This window comes from Eretmochelys imbricata, chromosome 3 (genome assembly GCF_965152235.1).
Source record: "Eretmochelys imbricata isolate rEreImb1 chromosome 3, rEreImb1.hap1, whole genome shotgun sequence".
Classification (NCBI taxonomy): Eukaryota; Metazoa; Chordata; order Testudines; family Cheloniidae; genus Eretmochelys; species Eretmochelys imbricata.
This window is the reverse complement of record NC_135574.1, coordinates 107979597-108000742: the sequence shown is the minus strand read 5'-3', so window position 1 is coordinate 108000742 and position 21146 is coordinate 107979597. Positions and strand designations below refer to the sequence as shown.

General features: G+C 51.5%; 1 protein-coding gene across 1 annotated transcript in view; it reads right to left on the bottom strand.

Annotated features, from left to right (window-relative positions):
• VTA1 (vesicle trafficking 1) overlaps nucleotides 1-21146 on the bottom strand; it is an 82489-nt gene that overhangs the window by 7297 nt on the left and 54046 nt on the right. The window contains exon 7 of the mRNA XM_077813141.1: nucleotides 18697-18777. Within this exon, the coding sequence (XP_077669267.1) occupies nucleotides 18697-18777 (81 nt within the window). The remainder of the gene's footprint in view (nucleotides 1-18696; nucleotides 18778-21146) is intronic.

Genomic DNA, 21146 nt, shown 5'->3' with positions numbered 1-21146 from the left:
GCCCATCTGCCGCAGTCATGTGTGGGCCGTGGTGACTGAATGTCTCCTTATATGGGATCCTGAAAGCATTCTTTTGGAAGGACGGCCCTGGCTCGCGTGGAGTCAAGAACTGCTCCGATAAACTCTATGTGCTGGACTGGCATTAATGTGAACTTTTCTATGTTTATTAACAGGCCCAGGTCGCTGCAGGTGGAGTGCACCAGATTGAGGTTTCTTTGCACCTTCTCCGGAGACCTGCCCTTGATGAGCCAGTCATTGAGATACGGAAAGATCTGGACCCTCCAACGTCTGAGGTAAGCTGCTACTGGCACCACATATTTCATGAAACCCTGGGGGCCGAGTACAGGCCCAAGGGTAGCGCCACGAACTGGAAGTGGTCCCTGTCCATTATAAGATGCAGGAAACATCTGTGTCCCAGGAATATGGAGATATGGAAGTAAGCGTCCTTTAAATCGAGAGCGGTGTACCAGTCCCCCGGATCCAGAGAGGGAATAATGGAGGCCAGGGAGACCATGCAGAACTTCAATTTCTTGAGACTTGTTGAGGCCACCCAGGTCCAGGATGGGTCTAAGGCCCCCCTTGGCCTTTGGGATTAGTAAGTATTGGGAATAGAAACCTCTTCCTTCCATTTCTTGAGGAACCACAGCCCCTACTGCAGGAGCTTGTTGGCCTCCTGAACCAGGAGTTGCTCGTGAAAGGGGTCCCTGCAGAGGGATCGGGAAGCAGGGCGGCAGGAAGGAGGGGTATCCAAAAACTGCAGGGTATAGCTTTGAGCTACTGTGTCCAGAAGCCAGCAGTCCAATGTAACCCACGAACAGGTGGAGTGGTAGGGACAAAGGCAGTTGAGGAAAGGATGGGCAGGATCCGTCTAGATGACTGGGGTATCGCTCTCGAGCGATGCCACAAAACGATCACTTTTGGCCGCCCGAGCGTTCAGTGGGTTTAGCGGCTGGGCTGGTGAGCGGGAGGAAGGGCAGCGATGGCAAACCGAGCATCCTTTCTGGCAGATCCCTACCAGGCTTGCCAAGGCCTTGATGGCAGCAGAGGCTTGAATGGCTTTCTGGCAGACTGCGGGATATGCGTGCCCAACAAGCAAAGGGTAGCCTTCATGTTCTTCAACCCGTGTATCCTGGCGTCTGTCTGATCGGAGAAGAGTCCAACTCCATCAAAGGCGCGATCCTGAATCGAGGCCTGCATCTCCTGGAAGAGGCCCACTGTTTGGAGCCAGAAGCTGCATTGCATGACCACAGATGATGAGACCATCCTTGCCGCTGAGTCCCATGCCATTTGCAGGGAGCATCTGGCTGCCACGGCACCGTCTCTACCAAGGTGCCAAACTCTTGAACCTGACCCTGAGCAATGGAATCCTGGAACTTTTTAAGACTGTCCCGAAGATTAAAATTATATTGGCCCAGCAGGACCTGATAGTTCGCCACCTGGAATTGTAGGCTGGCTGTTGAATAAATTTTTCTGCCAAATAAACTGAGTTTTTTGGCTTCTTTATTTTTGGAGTAGAGGCGGTGGGAACCTGCTTGTCCTTTTCATTGGCTGCAGATACAACCAGCGAGCCTGAGGCTGGGTGAGTATAAAGGTACTTGAAATCTTTGGCGGGCAAAAAGTATTTTTTCTCTGCCCGTTTCGAGGGGCGGGATGCAGGATGGGGTCTGCCACAGTGACTTGGCAATCTTGAGGACCCCATCGTGTATCGGCAGGGCAACCCAGGCGGGCATGGAGGCTGAGAGGACATTGAAAAGGGTGTCCTCCTGCACCTCGAGCCCCGAGTACTCGATCACCTGCTGGAAAAGGGCTTGATGCTCCCTAAAGTCATCCAGGGGGCTAGCCCTGGAAGGTCCCACAACTGCCTTGTCCAGGGAAGATAAGGAAGACTTGGTTTCCGGTGGTGGCGCAGAGGGCTTGGCAGCCGCTGGAGAGGCAGGTTTAGGGGTGGATATGGGATCCTCTACCCTGACCTCAGAATGGACTTCCGGTACTGGACCCAGTGCTGGTGGAGCTGCCGCCCGTTGCTCCGACAAGGCCATCGAGGAGTAATGCGAAGGGGGCATCGTCCTCACCGGAACGCCCCTTGCCTCTCCAATACATTGGCCACTGGCCTTGCTGCCACTGCGGTGTCATGGACGATGAAGCAGGCTCCAGTGCCCAATCCTGTCGCTGAGACTGGGGCGATGGGCTGAACTGGGCCTCCATGCCAAAGGAACCACCTTCCAGCGACCAGGGAGGAGCTGTCGACGCCTAAGTCTGTTTACCGGTCATGGCTACCGGGGATCGCTGGCCAGACGTAATTGACTGATGACTCTACCGGGGAGAGCGGTCCCGGTGCAGGGGGGACACCAGCAATAAGATAGGGAGATTTCCCATGGTGCTGGCGATCGGGAATGACGTCTAGAGGTAGATCGGTGAGAGGGTGAAGGATACCGGTCATCGTATGGGGAGTGTAGACACTGTGCCGCAGAGTATTGCTGAGGAGCCCGGGAGGAAAGTCCATATGACCGATGACAAGATTGGGACCTGGCTCAGGATTCTTTAAGCCAGTATTCTTCATGGCAAGGCCCATGAGCCAGTGGCAGCTCCCATGGACCCTAAGTGCAGCTCCCTGTTGATCACGCTCTCCAGTGGGGCTGCGGCTAAGGCTGGCTCCCTGCATTCCCTCGCCCCACGCCATTTTGGGCAGCCCCGGCTCCACGTCGCTCCTGGAAGGGGCCAGTACGCCCCCAGGGAGTAATGGGGGGAGCAGAGGTCTCAGTGTGCTGTTCCTGCCTGCAAGCACTGCCCCCGCAATTTCCATTGGCTGGAAACGGGGAACTGTAGCTAGGAGTTGTGGGGGCAGTGCGCAGAGCCATGTGGCCCCCCAGGGGCCGCAGGGGTGTGTTGGCCCCTTCCAGGATCAACGTGGGGCTGGGGCCGTGCAAAGTAAGTGCCACTTTCTTCAATGGCAGATTCTGAATAGCTCTTCCACCACCCAACCTGCAGCCTCCTAGTGACAGCCCCCCACACCGCCTCCTGCACCCTAAGTCCCAGCCCTGAGTCCCCTCCCAGAGCCCGCACCCCTTACCCCCTCCTGCAACCCGTATTCCCTCCTGCAACCCGTATTCCCTCCTGCAGCCAGGACCCCATACTCCCTCCTGCACCCGAACACTCTGCCCCAGCCCTGAGCCCCCTCCCAGAGCCTGCACTCCATATCCCCTCCTGCAACCCATACCCCCTCCTGCACCCAAACACTCTGCCCCAGCCCTGAGCCCCCTCCGGCACCCAAACTCCCTCCCAGAGCCAGCCTCCCATGCCCCCTCCTGCAGTCCAAACAATATTATCAATAACGGTAATATTACCATATCAACGAACAAAGAACTTGGAGTGTTCAAATGTCTGTGTCAGGTTGATGTGGCTCTCACATTGAAGATTTTTTACCAACGTGGCCCCCACTTCAAAAATAGTGAAGAGCACTGCTCTACGCAGTGGAGATTGACATTTCTTGTCTGGTGACCAGTGGTGCTGCTCCGCCCCCAAAGGGGTCTTAACAGTGGGCTTGCCCTCTTGGGGACCCTTAGCCTGTTCCTGTGGCACCGAAGACATCATAGGAGCAGATGGAGACCTGTGCACACTCTGCACCTTGGTTTGGGATGACGACAGTTCAGGCAGGGTTGTGGGTCCCATTCCGCTCCTAGGAGTCGGTGGCAGACCTTTAAGGGGGCTAAGAGCCCCAGTCATGGAGGCACGTGTTTCTGGAGAAGGCTGGCGGGCAGGCCCGGGTCCTTTGCTGGATGACCTCTGGGCCTTCTTGCTCGGTGCTGGAGGGTTCTTTTTAGCCTTCTTCTTCAGTACCAGCGTCAGTTAATTGTGCCGGGAAGAGCCAGGTGCCAGGGACGCACTGTGCACAGAGGCCGAGGCGCTTGGTACGGCCTGTGTGGAAGGGTCAGAAGCCAGGTGGAGAGCGGACTCCATCAGGAGAGTCCTGAGGTGAATCTCTCTCTCCTTTTGGGTGCGGGGCTGAAAGTTCTTGCAGATCTGGCAACACTCCTTGATGTATGACGCCCCCAAGCACTTAAGGCAGCTGTTACGGGGGTCACTCACAGGCATAGGCCAGCTGCAGTCCAAGCAGGGCTTAAACCCAGGAGAACAAGGCACGCCTGGCCTGGGACAAAGTCCCCGCTGGGACCCTAACTATTAACTAACTAACACTTAACTACTTAACACTATCAACAATGTACAAGAGGCCCGAAGACACAGAGTCCAAGGGAAGAAAACCGTTAGCTCTTGTCAAGCAAGAGAGGCACTCCGACTGACCACCACGGGCAGTAAGAAGGAACTTAGAGGATGTGAGCTGGCAGCGCCTGATATACTGTGGTACGAATACAACAGTCTAGAGGGCACCACAGCCAGCCCTACAAGTTCCGCTAAGGCAAAAATCTTTGACAGCTGCACACGTGGGTGCACAAACACCTAGAATGGCATCAACGTGAACAAGTACTAGAACAAAAAAAAATTCCAGTCTTGATTTTAAAATTGCCAGTGATGGAGAATCCATCACAACCTTTGGTAAATTATTCCAATGGTTTATTACTCTCACTGTTAAAAATGTAGGTCATATTTCCAGTCTGAATTTGCCTAGCTTCAACTTCCAGCCACTGGATCATGTTATACCTTTATCTGCTAGATCAGAGAGAGCCCATTTGTTCCCCGTACGTTCATATAGACTGTTATCAAGTCACTTCTTTACCTCCTCCTTGTTAAGCTAAATTGACAGAGCTTGTTGTCTAATTCTTTAATCAAACTTGTGGCTTCTCTCTGAATCCTCTCCAATTTATCAGCATCCTTCTTGAACGGTGGACATCAGAATTAGACACAGTATTACAGCAGCGGTTACAACAGTGCCAAAGTAACCTCTCTACTCTTTCTTGAGATTCCTGTTTATGCACCCAAGGATTCCATTATCCCTTTTGCCACAGGGCACCACTGGGAGCTCATGATCAGCTGATTATCCACAACTCCCTAATCTTTTTTTTTCCCTCCCCAGAATCGCTGCTTCTCAGGACAGAGTGCCCCATCATGAAAGTATAGGCTACATTCTTTCTTCCTAGATATATTCATTTACATTAGCCATCTTAAATATGTAATTATTATTTCTGTTTTGTGGGTGGAAAACCAAAATGGTTATTAATTTCAAATATGATCACTTGTACAACAAGGTGGTAAAGGTGGCTTTACTACACTCTGCCATTGGCAAAGGAAGCTTATGGGAGCATACAAAGTTTATATAAAACATCATGTAACCTGTGAATAAATTTAATGAAATTTAGTGCTAACAAAAACAATGACTAAACTGAGCTGAACTAATATATGCAGGTGGTGTACAAAGTTGCTACACAGTTCTGGCTTGTTTGTACCATGAAACTGTCAACCAGATGGGCAACTCTTGACTGTAGGAGTCAGAACTTTCACAGACACTAAACCTAAGTCTACACTACCACTTATGTCAGTATAACTTATGACAGGTTTCAGAGTAACAGCCGTGTTAGTCTGTATTCTCAAAAAGAAAAGGAGTACTTGTGGCACCTTAGAGACTAACCAATTTATTTGAGCATGAGCTTTCGTGAGCTACAGCTCACTGCATCCGATGAAGTGAGCTGTAGCTCACGAAAGCTCATGCTCAAATAAATTGGTTAGTCTCTAAGGTGCCACAAGTACTCCTTTTCTTTTTAGTATAACTTATGTCATTCAGCAGTGTGAAAAAGCCACTCCCATGAACGACATAAGTTACACCGACCTAAGCATCAGTGTGGACAGTGCTATGTTGGCGGGTGAGCTTCTCCCAACAATACAGCTACTGCTGGTCTTGGGGGCTGGAGGAATTGACCCGACAGGAAAGCTCTTTCCCATCAGCTTAGAGCAGCTACATTTGAGAGCTTACAGCAGCTCAGCTCCATCGGTTCACCTGTGCTGCTGTAAGATCTCTAGTGTAGCCATAGCTAAGACAGTGACTCTCATTCCTGCGTTTTGGGAAAGTTACAGGGAGGAGCTAGACAGATGCTCTAGCTAGGCGGAGTGGAAGCAACCAAAGCAGGGACCTCTGGACATTCAGAGAATTTTCTGCAGTTTTGAACTGCAACTCTGCTCTGTGCTGATTGGCTGTTTGTGCCAATCCTCTCCCCGTGCCTTACAGTCCCTCAGTTTCACTCCACACCTAACCTCCCCTCACTTCCCTTCCCTTTAGCTTATCCCCACTTAAGTAAATAGACCCACCCCGTCTCTTCCCCCTCCCCAAACAGTGGCACAAACATGATATTTTCATTTTCTACCATCACAGTGTTCATTGGGAGGTCGCTCTGTCAGAGCGTAAATTACAATGGCAGGCTGAGGGAAGCAGGGAGGCAAAGCGAAAGCTAATGCTAAGTCTTGTTCCTTGAGGGCTGGGTTGCAGTTCCCTGTGGACTGTGTGCACCATCTTCTCTGCTAAGGCAATTATGTGGAGTGAGCTGGGGCAGGAGCCCCAGTCTACATGGCCATGGAGCTGGAATATCTGACAGCTGAGATTCTTGAGCTGGCATGCAACACTGGAGGAAACCAGGATCATCCCCCATTACCTGCAGCTCATCATCTGTCATGACAAGGAGCTCAACAAGCTGCTGAGGAAAGTCACAATTGTTCAAGGGATGTCCTGCTCTACATCCAGGCCGTGCTGCTGCCCAAGAAAACTGAGAGCCACAAGGCCAGGAGCAAATAAAAATGACCAAGAAAAATGATGAACATTTCTGTGTGTGTGCTTCTGTACCCCTTGCCCTACCCTGTATCTCTCTCTTTTGTTTAGACTGCAAGCTCTTCAGGGGAAGAAACGTCGACTACTCTGTTTGTTCAGTGCCTAGCATAATGGGGTCCCATTCTTGGTTGGCCTTTAAGCACTACTGTAATAAACTGGATTAATAAATATGACAATTACCACATGCCTCACTTTGGGCAAACTAAAAGCAATACTTATTTCTTCTTTCTTTGTTTCCTTCAGTAAGACAACCACTCCTCTTCTCCCACTGTAACCACCCACCCACCTCTATTTTCTTTTAAAATACGAAGGAGGTGCTGAGAGAGCCGTGCACGAGCGTGCTGAACACCCTGTGGCACAGCATGCGATCCAAAGCCTGCCCATGCAGCAAGGGACAGGTTCCTATCCGTAGAGAGGCAGTGCGTGTGCCACAGACGAATGCTTGGCTCTGCAACTATTCAGAGAGGAAAATTCAGAGGTTACCTCTCTGTCTGCCTGAGGTGGGGATATCATGGGCTGGCCAGCTCCTAGAAGTGCCCCTTTACCAGCAGAGATGTCTGTGATTAGAGCCACCGGGCACCTACCCCTCTCTGCAGGTTGCCATCTGGTTCCTGTCTGTGCATATGGCATCAATGCCTGCAACCAGTTGGCACATGGGAATTTAGAGATGGTGATTAGGAAGGGTGGACATGACTTCCACACACACGCCCGACATCCTCAATTGCATATCCGCAGGGGATGTGGCATCATACCCTGACTCTGCCAACTGGCATGACCTCTGTGCACCCATGCAGAGGGGAGCGCATGCAGATCATCTCCACTACTTGTGTAGCTCTCTGGATCAGGAGCAACTGGCGATCCACAGGGTTATCTCGCTCTGCTCAGCATTATTGGTGCTACTCCTTATCCCACTGGAGGATCAAGACCATACTGAGATAATTTGAAAAGGGGGCATGCGAATACCTAAATGAGGATGGATCAATTTAATCAGGACTTGCAATGCTCACTACTAACCCAGTGCTGAATGTTTCTGTAGTAGAGGTTCCCAATCATTCTGAACTGCATCACATGTAGGGGGAATCCACAGAGATTCAAATTCTTTTTTATATCCTAATTCAGCATTTGAACTCAGGCTCCCAGAGATAAGAGGGCAGCGGGCAGTTCACATGTGTAAAAATAAATAATGCCCTGTGATTTAGGCGAAAGGGCTTATGAAACCTTTGCGCACACAAACGTTTTAATCACAGTTTTTGTGATTAAACCATGTTTTTGTACTCAACAATAGGAGCAACTGTAACCAGAAACACTACATTATCAGAATGCATCCAATGAAGTGAGCTGTAGCTCATGAAAGCTTACGCTCAAATAAATGTGTTAGTCCCTAAGGTGCCACAAGTCCTCCTTTTCTTTTTGCGGATACAGACTAACACGGCTGCTACTCTGAAACTACATTATATGTTATTCAGAATTATTCAGAGGGATGCCTTTTATTCTCTAAAGAAAATGGGGAAGATGAATGTATTAATGAACTCCTACTCATCTGCAATCTTTTGAACACATCTCCTATCACAGAAATTTGCTTTTTACACATCAAGACGGCACTGTTATGTGGCATCCTCATGTGACAACATCCTCAAATACGAAATTCCAGTTAATGACTTTTAATTCATTATACTTAGGCTTGGCAGAATTTGATTTTTTAATGTAATTTTGATGGATGAAATCAATGCTTATTTTAAAGCTTTTTTTTATTTTTATCAATTTAAGTTTTCACCGATGTGGGAAATTAATGGGGGATCAAACAATTTTTAATGACAGTAGACCCTGATATCCAAAAAGTTAAAGCTTTAATATTGTTAAAACAAAAATGGTCAATATCACATCAAAATATACACAGTAAGTATCCTTACATCAAACACTAATAAGTTCTCAAACAGCATTTTTTTTACTTTGCTTATCTATAAATTTAGATTATTGTTGATGGTAATTTTTTTGCCAGTTTGTAGATTGATATTTCCTGACATGTACCAACAAAAAAATCCAATCCTTCCAATCCTAATTATACTCAAAGAGCAGACTGCTAAGGAGTCTTTTCATATCTCAAAGAAAAAAATGTATTTTAATTAATAATGTACCACACCACCTTTAATTAGGTCTCTTAGTTTATTGAAAAAAGAACAGGAGTACTTGTGGCACCTTACAGACTAATAAATTTATTTACGCATAAGCTTTCATGGGCTACAGCCCACTTCATCGGATGCATGCAGCGGAAAATACAGTAGGACAATTTTATATACTGTGACAAGGTCGGGCCAGATGGCTACAGAAGAGAAATTTTTTTTTTTTGAAGCAAAAGATGTTTTTATTTGCATAACACACTTACAAGGTAAAAACAGCAGCATATGCAATGCGTAACACAGCAACCAATCACAATTGTTTTCTCATTAGCTTCAGGGGAGGGAAGTGTTCAAGCTTGCCTGGGCCCAGAGCAGGGGGCTTCCTCGACTCTCGTGGTCTTCCACCCTTCCGAGTTACCTGGTGGCCCAGAGCGAGGGGGCTTCATCGACTCTCGTGGTCTTCCACCCCCTCGAGTTATCTGGCGCCACGCCCGAGTGTCACCAACAATTCCCTCCTCTGAAAGCACCCAACAAGAGGGGCAGGCTGTGGGGTGGACAATCTGGGGGGTGGGGGTGGGGCGCGGGGGTGGGGCGCACGTGCACCCACGTGTGAAAGGACCCCTCTGAGGTGGTGGTGTCCGCAGCAGCAATAGCTGGGGCTGGGGTCCCTTACTCTCTCCCTCAATCAAAGGGTCAGACAAAGGGACCCAGACAGGGACACTGAGCAGAGAACCTCGGACAGCGCCCACCACTCCTCAAAAGCATCAAGGGAATTGGTGGACGCAGCCCAGAGGAACTCCGCCCGGATATGTGAACAGATCGAGGATCGGAAAACAGCCCCACAGTCACAGGAAGCTCCATCGGCCAACCTCCTCTCTCTGGTTTTATAGATGGCTGTTTTAGCCAGGACCAGGAGGAGGTTAACTAGGAGATCCTGCGACTTTGTGAGGCCATGGATGGGGAGTGCATAATTAAAAAGGTGAGGGGAAAAATGCAACCAAAAACATAATAGGAGATTTGTGAGGAGCTGGAACAGGGGCTGCAGACTGGCGCACTCCAAATATGCGTGCGCCAGGGTTTCCCTCACACCACAAAAGGGACAAGTATCTGGGATGCGCCAGGTATGTGCCTGTGCTCACAGCTCTGTGAAGGAGCCGCCAACGGATGTCCCCGACAGGCCTCGGAACCAAAGTGGAATATAGGCTGGCCCACCGGGGCTGCTCACCCTCCAAAGGTGGCAGAAGGTCTCGCCACTTTGTGTTGGGGTGGGACACTAGGGTGAGGGCGTGAAGGGTGTGGAGCACGAACATGTATAGATGTTTCCTTGGCGCAGTTTGGAAGCGTACCAGCTGCAGTTCATGCAGCCGGCTCGCAGTGAAGGGGTGAGGGGGTCGATTGGGTCTGCGGGGCAGGGGTCCAATTAAAAGGTCCGGCGGGCCTGGGGTAGAGGACATGCCCTCAAGCAGGACCCGGTCGAGGTAAGCTTGAGCAGTGGGCGGCAAAGTGGCCTTCGCCTCCTGAAGTATGCGCCGGGGGGTGCAAGGTCTGGAGAGCCCCATGCGCTGGGCAAGCGTCAGGGGATCCAGCCAGTCTCCCCGGTCGTAGTCCAGGAGGTCTCCGACTCTCGTGACTTCTGCCAGGATCAAGCTCTGGCGCACCGAGCGGGACTCCGCCACCTGCACATGGAGCTGGGGGTTGTGTAGTAGGGGCTCCGCGAGGAAAACTACCCCCTCCGTGGCCGCCACGGACCTGGTTGTTAAAAAACAGTTTCCAAGTCTGGAGGAAGTCCTGGTAGAAGACCGGCAGCCCGGAAAGGTCTTGCGGAAGACCTCCCAGACGGAGATAAAAGAGCTGCCTGTCATATCGGAGCCCTTGGATGCGGCGCAGGATGGCGTGTGCCAGTGTGCTCCACGCCGAACTGCCTGCACCATAGAGGAGCCTCTGTAGGGCCTGGAGGCTGAAGACACGGACCTGAGTGTGTAGACACTTCAGGCCCTGTCCTCCTTCCTTCAGGGGTAGATGAAGAACCCCTACAGGGGCCCAGTGCGTTCCTGACCAAAAGAACCCCAGAATCGATGTCCGGAGGTTGGTCAGGAAAGCCGGGGCCGGGACCAGGGTGTTGAGCCGGTACCAGAGCATGGACAGGACTAGTTGATTAAGCACCAGCGCTCTCCCTCGGAGGGAGAGACATGGGAGAAGTCCCATCCATTTCTGGAGCCCCTCTATCACCCTGCCCTCTAAATTTTCCCAGTTTTCCGGTGGAGAGGGATGCGTGGCAGAAAGGTAAACGCCAAGGTAGAGCAGTGGACCCACGCTCCACCGGATGGTCTGAAGCGCGGGTGGGAGGGAGCTCGCCTGCCGCCAGTCTCCTATCGCCAAGCCAGAGCTCTTGACCCAGTTGACCCAGGCAGAGGAGGCTGCTGAACAGATGGACTGGCAAGCCTCCACCTGCGTCAAGTCGCCGGGGTCCTGGATCACGCGGAGCACGTCATCAGCGTACGCCGACAGGACCAGCCGCAGCTCCGGCTCCCGCAGGACCAACCCTGTCAACCTCCTGCGGAGGAGACAGAGGAAGGGCTCGATCGTCAGAGCGTAGAGCTGGCCCGAGAGGGGGCACCCCTGCCGTACTCCTCGCCCGAAGCTGACCGGTTCGGTCAGGGTCCAGTTGAGCTTAACCAGACACACTGCGGAAGTGTACAGCACCCGGAGAAAACCCACAAACTGGGGTCCGAACCCAAACGCCTGCAGAGTGCTCAGGAGGTACCCGTGGTCCACCCTATCCAACGCCTTCTCCTGATCTAGGGTCAGGAGGGCAAACGACAGACCGTCTCTACGCCTGAGTTCCAAAAGGTCCCGAACCAGAAATAGGTTATCAAAGATACTGCGGTCTGGGACGGTGTAGGTCTGGTCTGGGTGGATCACGTCCGCTAGCACAGACCCTAGCAGCAGCGAGATTGCTTTCGCTACGATTTTGTAGTCCGTGCTGAGGAGCGAGACGGGACGCCAATTTCGTAAATCGCGGAGGTCCCCCTTCTTCGGCAACAAGGCGAGCACAGCTCGCCTGCACGAAAGAGGGAGGACCCCACTCTGCAGAGACTCGGCCCAGATAGTGACTAGGTCTGGGCCGAGGACGTCCAAAAACAAGCGGTAGAACTCCACGGTCAGCCTGTCCACGCCTGGAGACTTATTAGTGGGCATACGACGGAGGGCTTCTGAGAACTCGGCCAGAGTGAGAGGCAACTCTAGCCCGTCTCGGTCACTCACGCTCCTCCCAAAGCACTCTGCAAGCGCTAGGGTCGGTTGGATCCGGGGAGAAAAGACTTGCGTAGAAGGCTCGGGCCCTCCTGCACATCTCTGCCGGTTCCGTGAGGGGGGTGCCGTGTTTCTTGGCCCCCCTCGTTTTCTCCAGGGCATAGAAAAAGTAGGAGCCGCGATCCATCACCCGAAGGAGGCGGATGAGGGATCGAACAAAGGCACCCCGGGCCCGATGGTCCTCAAGGGCCCGGAGCTCCTCCCGCTTCTCCTGGCACGATCCGCAGAAGAGTGGGTCTTCGGGCTGGTGGCCAGACATCTCTCCAGCTCTAAGACCTCCCGTTTCAAATGGTCTATCGCTGCATTTCTCCGTCGGCTGGTGCCCCGGGTGTGGTCGTGGCAGAAAAGCCGGGTGCGCACCTTCCCCAGGTCCCACCATCGCCGCGCTGAGGGAAAGGCACGCCGCTGCCCTCGCCAGGCCAGCCTGAATTCCCAGAAGGACGTCACGAAGCCCTCATCCTCCAACAGGCTGTTGTTAAAATGCCAATAGGCCGGCCCCAGCCTCTCCGCACAGAGGGAGGCTGTCACGGTGGCTAGATGATGGTCAGAAAATGGGGCCAGCCGAATGCTGGAGGAGTGGGCTCGTGAGAGATGGAAGCGTGATAAATAAATGCAATCCAACCGTGAGTGGCTTGACCGATGGGCTTCCACCCGGACAAAGGTGAACGTGGAAGTGTCATCCGGGTGGTGGTCACGCCAGATGTCCACTAGGGAGTGATGTTCAACTATCTCCCGGAGCGTGTCCGCGGCATCTGGGCACTGCTCGGTCCCCGAGGGTGGTATTAAAATCCCCTCCGAGGAGCAGGCACTCGTGAGAATCTAAGGTGCCGAGGAAGGCAGACGCCTGCTGATAGAATTGCAGCCGCTCTGAACCCGATGTCGGGGCATAGACGTTAACAAGGTTAACCACGAGCCCACGGACCCGGAGATGCAGCAGGCAACCCTGCATGGCCTCGGCAACCCCTAGCACCTCGGGCCGTAGTTTGGGGGAGAACAGGGTCGCCACTCCAGCCTGCTGAATCATGGAATGGCTAAAGTAGACCCTGTCCCCCCACTCCAGCCGCCAACTATCTTCGGTGGTCGGATCCGTATGGGTCTCCTGCAGGAAAATCACAGAGTACCCTCCCTCCCGAAGGAAGGAGAGCACGTGGGACCTGCAGAGAGCCATCCTACAACCCCGGGTGTTCAACGTTGCGATGGTGAGAGGTCGGGAGGGCCGGGGGGGATCCTCACTGGCAGGGACGCTCGCATCCCCCAGTGGGCCGTGCGACATTCCCTGACCCATCCCGTAGGTGAGTAATTGGTCATGGAAGACGTGGACCCGCCAGTAGGCCGCGGCATCCTGCTTCCCCGTCCCTTTACCTTCCCCCATGAGGGCCCTTATGGTCCGGAGGATTTGAAAAAAATCCTCCCATCGCTGGAGAGCAAGCTGTACCTTGTTGCGGGTGCCACGGACATCCTCTAAAAACTTCCGCAGCTCTCCTCGCAGCTCATGGGGGGGGGGGGGGGAGGCGGGGGTTACCGTTTCCCGGTTGTTCCCCGGCGGGGCCCTTGGTGCAGCCCCGTGGCTCACTAAAACGGGCAAGCAAGGTGCAGACCCCCGACGGGGTGCCTGATGGGCTGGAGCTTCTAGGCCCGCCTCAAGCCCTGGGGCGATAGGGGGCAGTGGAGGGAAAATAACAGCCCCTAATGGGTCGGGGCAGGAGAATGTAAATGCCGCTCCCTGTGGGTCATCGGTTGGAAAAGGGAAGGAGACAGCCCTGGGAGCGGCGATAACATCGCAGGAGGTAGACTGGATAGGGGTAGGGGCAGGGGCAGAGGCGAAGTTCTGGGTTTCGGGAGGCAAGCAGCTGGATGGTGGCACCTCCCGATCAGGTTCGAGGGTTAAGGGGGTAGGGAGGGAGCTCTCAGTGATACCGGGCACGCGCTCCGTGGTGGATTTAGTGGCTACAGCATCAGGAGGTGGATTATCTTCTGTTGGGCCCCTGCCCAGGAAGGAAATCGATTGCTCCGCACCAACGTGGGTGCCCCTGGCAGCTCGTGTCCCGGCCGCGTGGCGCTGGCTGTCACCTGAGCAGGCTAGGTGGTCGTCAGTGGGGTGCCATAAGTGGCTGGGTCGATGGAGGAGTCCAGGGGCTCCTCGGAGGTGGGAGCAGAAACAGCAGTTGGGGGAGGGAGCATGGGGAAAAGAGGGGTGGAGTGAGGTCGCCCAAATCAAGGTTTGCTGGCAAAAGATCGTCCTCCCCCTGAGGGGTCAGATCTAGGGCCTCGATCTCCTCGAACATGGAGGAGAGGACACTTTCCGTCGCCACGGGGTTCTCCCCGCTGGCACCCGCCACGACGGTTGCCTTGGGGTTCACGGGGGCTTCGGGTAGTGTCAGGACAGAAGGGGCTTCCTCGAGGGTCTCGGAGGGAAGGGTCTCCCGTGGAGGGGAGACACTACCTTCCGGTGCTACCACGTCTTTCCCGGCTGACACCGGTGGATGGGACGCACTCATGGGCAAAGCGGAAGATTCGGCATCGGTGCCCCCCTTCCTGGTCTTCTGGGGGGCCTCCACCTCGGGTAGATGGGACGGAGCTCGAGCCTTCCGCTTGCCTCGCTTCCCCTGGACTAGGGCCCAGCCCTCCATCGCATCATCTGGGGGGCTGGTTAGCAGGGGTCGTATCAGGGGGTAAAGGCGATGGCTCAGGGACTTGGGGGGGGACGGTGGGGTGGCATAAGGGAGGGAGGATTCTCCCTGGGGCAGGCTCTCTCCCATGCTTGGTGGTACCCCCGCCACACCCTCCTCCATAGGCCCCGCCAGATTGTCAGCAGCGAAGGCGGGTCTCTCCCGCTCGTCCAGGCGTTGTAGGGGAGGTGCCCCTTGGGCCTGAGCGGGAGAAGTGGTGGTCTGAAGAGGAGGGGGGGCGGGTTCGGGTATCGGGCGGCCAGGGGCGTCGGCAATGATGGGGCCGATGTCCTGCCGGGTCTCGAGGATCCCAGGTGCCCCTCCTTGCCGGGCTAAGGGGCAGTCCCTCCGGACATGCCCTGACGCCCGGCAGAGGTAGCACCGGGCTTCCCCCATGGAGAAATACACCCGGTAACGGGCCCCCTGGTGGGGGACTAGGAAGGACCCCTCGAGCGCCTCTCTGTCACGCGCCGCCGATGGCAGTAGAAGCTGCACTTGCTGGCGGAAGGAAAAGATGTGATGGACGATGGGGTCCTTGCAGCCCAACGGGAGAGGGCTGATGACAGAAACAGGTTTCCCCAGCGTGGAAAGGGCGGGTAACAGGGCAGCACTGGGAAGAAAAGGAGGGACAGAGGTCAGAACCAGGTGGACGCCCAGGTCCTCCAGCGGCTCTAGGGGAACAAACACCCCCCCAACCGCCAGGCCCCTCTCCACCGCCTCCTGGGTGGCAGCCTCCGATGCTAAGACGACGATGACCTTCCCATACATTTTAGAGGCCGCCACAATGGCTGAGGGCCCCACCACCCTCGCCAATGCCCGCATATAGGTCTCCACGTGGGGCGAGGCGGGCTACAGGAGGCATCAGACACCGTGCTTCCTTGTCATGGTGCGGAAGGGGCCCTGGCTGCTGTTGATGGTGGCGGAGGCGGTGGGCGGGAGAGATGATGAAGCAGCAGGCGGGGGGGGCTGCTGCCGCCCAGGCATACGTCCTGGGGGGTGAGGGAGGGACACCCGCAGAGCCGGTGGAGGGGGCAGCGGGGAGGGATGCCGTGGTTGGTGGCGGGGCCGCAGCAGTGGGGGTGGCGCCTGCCACGGAGGGCCTGGTGGTTTTAGCGGCACCCTTCCCCTTTTTCTTGCCCTGGCCTTTCCGGCTGGCTGTGGGGGGGGCTTCCCTAGAGTCTGGGGAGGCGATGGGCATGGCAGCGGCGGAGGTCACCCCAGTGCCCTCCATTGCCGATGCCCCAGCGGGGTGGGGTAGTTGCTTAACAGGAGTTGGGGTCAGGTAAAAAAGGACAGGCTGTGGGATGGGCAGTTGGGGGGGGGGGGGCACATGAACGACCATACGCTTGTCCAGAGAGTCCTGTTTGGTTGGTTGGTGCTTCTGGCCCACACGGTGGAATCAGGGCGAGCAGCTAAGTCCAGAGGCAGATGTTAAACAGCCAGCAATGATGATGGAGGGGGCAGTGATGAGGATAGTAGTGTGGGGGTTGGGAGGACACAGATGGATCGGGGGGCAGCTCCGTGCCACACCCCCATGTCCCTACAAACACAATCATGACACAGTCAAGGCCTCCCCCTGCACGAGAGCACAGTTCGAAAGTTACTCAGTCTTGGGCCTCCTCCACGGCGCTTTGTAGATTCTCCAGGAGGTGTTCCTCCAGTAGACGGCTGTTTCTCTGTCTGTTCCGGGCTTTCTTTTTCGCATTCCAGGGATGCCGGAGCAGATAAGAAATTCTCTCAGCCGGAGACGGGTCCGCAGACAAACAGCAAGTGGCTGGGTCTGGGGGCTGGGTCCTTCCACTCCCCCCTCCAGGGAAGCGGGCCGGCAGGTACCCCCTTTCTCGGGGGGGGGGGGGGGTTCAGCTGAACCTGGAGTAGAGGGTGGGCCCGGGTTCCCCCCAAATCCTCCCAACTCCTGATCAGACACAGGAGGAGTCGACCTGGACTGTGAATTCAGAAAAACGGCCAAGCTGAGGGCTGCCGTGAAGCTCCAACGCGAGCAAATCCGCCAATAAGCGCAAGACCCACCAAGGTAGAGCAGGAACTTTGTCACAATACACAGAGAACATGAAACAATGGGTGTTACCGTGCACACTATAACGAGAGTGATCAGTTAAGGTGAGCTATTACCAGCAGGAGAGAAAAAAAACCTTTTGCCATGATAATCAAGATGGGCCATTTTCAGCAGTTGACAAGAACATGTGAGCAACAGCAGGGGGGAAAATAAACATGGGGAAATAGTTTTATTTTGTGTAATGACACATCCACTGCCAGTCTTTATTCAAGCCTAATTTAATGGTGTTCAGTTGGCAAATTAATTCCAATTCAGCAGTCTCTTGTTGGAGTCTGTTTTTGAAGTTTTTTTTTTTTTGTAATATTGTGACTTTTAGGTCTGTAACTGAGTGACCAGAGAGATTGAAGTGTTTGCCGACTGGTTTTTGAATGTTATAATTCTTGAAGTCTGATTTGTGTCCATTTATTCTTTTAAGTAGAGACTGTCCAGTTTGGCCAATGTACATGGCAGAGGGGCATTGCTGGCACATGGTGGCAGATATCACATTGGTAGATGTGCAGGTGAACGAGCCTCTGATAACGTGGCTGATGTGATTAGGCCCTATGATGGTGTCCCCTGATTAGATATGTGGACACAGCTGGCAACAGGCTTTGTTGCAAGGATAGGTTCCTGGGTTAGTGGTTCTGTTGTGTGGTTGCTGGTGAGTATTTGCTTCAGGTTGGGGGGCTGTCTGGAAGCAAGGACTGGCCTGTTACAGTATCAAAATTATACCAGCCACACAGAAACACTAACTATAACTAAGTTTTACATAGCAACATAACCTGTCTTGGTACTACCTCACTTTTACAGATGGAAAAGTCTGGCAGAAAGGTTAATGGACTCATTCACGGAGTGTCAGTGCTAGGAGGATTCTGGCTTCTAGTCAGACCACACCTTTCTCAGAGTATGGTTTCTTGCTAAGGTTAGCTCATATGTATATACAGAGAGAACAATGAACTTATGAATAGAGAAATAGTATGGCAATGGGTGCTAATATAACACCACAGACAGATGGCAATATATATTTTGGATTCAAAGCAAACTTTGGCTAAGTGACTGATAATTAAAGACAGGCATAATCAGGAGGCATTATATTAAGTTAGCTCATTTCATACAGGGATTATTTACAACTGACATGTGCTGTCTCTGGTGTGAAATATGACAGGTATTCTGCAGCAGACACACTACAGAAATGTCTTTTTTGTGTGATTATTTTAGGAAGGAATTGAATAATAACTTAAATTGACCCTGTGAGGGCCATTTTAGGTAGGTGGAATGTTCCGTGATTACCCAACATGGAATTTAGCCACACCACCAGAATAATCATTTTTACTGAACTGGCTGGCTCTAAAACTTATTTGAAAAATAGGAGCACAGAGTCCCTATCACAATAATAGCTCATTAGTTCAATACCAATTCAGAGGAGGAGTATTACCTACCTAAATCGCCCAACTCTACCTTTTGCAGCACCTGGGCTTTTCAGAAACATTGTTCTAAGTACAGACCATGCTTTCATTAGCTAGGGGATTTAATGAGGTAATAGCCAAGAGTTATATATCAGGGTAATAACAACAGTTTAAAAACTGTTTGCATTTCATTAGCACTCAGAATGTGCTAAGTGATGGCATCAAGCACAGAAAGGCAGTCCTTACCTCCAAACAGCAATACTCTTTATTTATAAATTGTCAACATTACTGAAATTTTATTCGGTTTCTCCTTAAACTATTTTTTGTGCAAAATAAGTCATAAGCAAAAACATAAATGCCATTGTCTTACCTGCAGATTGAGCATTGTAAAGAGAAGGATCTACAGCTGGGATATTCTGTGGAGTGGGTTGAATGGTATTACTTGTTACACCTGCAAATCAGCGAAACAACAGTGGAATTATACTATGTTACTTTTAATTATAGACTTAAAAAGCAAGTTGTTAACAGGAGGTTTAATTGTGTTACTTACAGTGTAAACAATCCCGAACTGGCTTTTATCGGAAATAATTATAACTGAAGGAAACTTTAGGAGAACTTCAGAAACATTTATAAAGTACTTCTGAAAAACAATTTGTTGGCTACGAACGTTTAAATATTTCTAAATAGCACCTTTCATGAAGACGAAATCAAGACGCATTCAAGAACAGCTATTTCAGTACAATATTTCATAGAAGTAACAGGTACGGAAAAGTTGGTGTGAAAAAAGGTCCAGTGGGAACAGGTGGTCACCAGATTCAGAGTTTTAGGGAAAATTAGTACAAGGAACTAGGAGAAAGCAAACGGGTTGGGGAGGAGAGAATAGAAGTAGCATATGTGTATTCTCAAAGAGGGTTAAGAATTTCAGGTCAAAAAGAAGCGTTAAGGATTGAGACATGAGGAGATACAGAAAAGTTGTTCCACATGATGGTTGCATAATGAAAAGGAACATTTTTTATCTGGGATTGTGCTCCTTTGAAAATACAATTCTCACTCCGAAGTCTTGTGCTCTCAGTGAGAGAGACAGCACTTCTCTATCTCAAATCTTTCTCTGATCCCTGAGATAAGGGTAGTTCTGTGTGAGACCAACTCCCCCCCAACACATGCAGACAACCCCTTATCACCCTACAACCATGCCATTTTCCTGGGGCATCTTAAACTACCAGTTGTGTGTCTCGGATGGTGGATGAAGGAACCCCATATAGGATAAGGAGTCATGGATCTAAGGTTGAGAGTCATATGAACTACCAGTTTATCTAAAAAAGTTGTAGTTATGGAAAAACCCAGATACAGGAGAGTCTGTCTCAGTTAAGCCAGCTTGAAGGAGACCTCAGCCTTTTGGAATCACTGAGTTCAAATGGAGGTCTGAGGGTGGTAGACGAAACCTGTTAAGGAGTTCATCACCTGAAACAAGAGATCCTAACCGCTAAAATTAGGTATTGGAATGTGAGAACCATGTGGGTTCACTGGGAAACTGAGTCAAGTAATTAAGAGTCAGACTCAATTCAATAATGGTATTCCCAGAGGGAGAAAATGAGATGGACTGAATGTGGAATACTCAATTCAGTTGAAAGAAAAGGAGTACTTGTGGCACCTTAGAGACTAACCAATTTATTTGAGCATAAGCTTTCGTGAGCTACAGCTCACTATGCTCAAATAAATTGGTTAGTCTCTAAGGTGCCACAAGTACTCATTTTCTTTTTGCGAATATAGACTAACACAGCTGTTACTCTGAAATCAATTCAGTTGGTATCATGGTACTCTATTCATGATACTCCTAAAGAGATAGTTGGAATAGTCCTTGACCAAAAGGCAACACATAAGCTCTACAAGAATAGGAACCAGTCAACTCATGAATTATAAGAGCATGTTTTGTTACAAATCATGCTAAGTAACTACCATCCAGTGTTACACACTTACCAATGATCATAATGAACAAGCAAAGGGTGCATTCTACAACAAGTTGCAAGATGTACTAAACCAGGTCTATGCTTATGATGTAGTTCTGGTTCTGGGTGATATGAATGCTCAAGGTAGTAATGGCAGCCTCGGATCTGATCACTTCATAGACATGGAATTGAGGGGCAGATAGAAAATGGTAAAAGATTCACTGAGATATGCAGCATGTATAACTTGTGCCATTGGTGGGGGTACTTTTCCCTCATCTCAGGAAACACAATCTACCAGGCAAGTCAAATGATGGAATTGCTGAGAAACAATTGGATAACGCTGCCTAAACAGATGGCACAGATGATCACTGCAGGATGCAAGATCTTTTAAAAATTCTGACGCAGGAAGTAACCACTACCTTGCCAGTGGAACAGTTAGAATCAAGCTAAAAGACAAGTTAACAAGAAAAGAGATGATATTTGATGGAAGGAGGGAGTTTAAAATCCAGCAGTCCAATGAATCTGAAGAATTGCAGGTAACAAATGATGACATAGAAGAACAATGGGCTTGCTTTAGAGATGTCTGATGGGAAGCTGCAATAACTTCACTTGGATCAAGATGATCAAGGACAGAAGAGTGGATACAGCCAGGCACATGGAAACTGAGTGAAAAAAGAAAAGTCTTAAAAAAGAGCCAATCACAGGTGACACAACCAGAGGAACAATGCATGCTGCAATGGGAGTATGTAGAGAAAGACAAAGAAGTTATACTGGAAAGATAGGAGAGAATCTTGGGTGCCATCACTGGACCTAGGACTCTTGGTGCTGCTAGGCTTTATGGCAGGGAGCCTTCCAACCCCTTACAGGCTCCCCT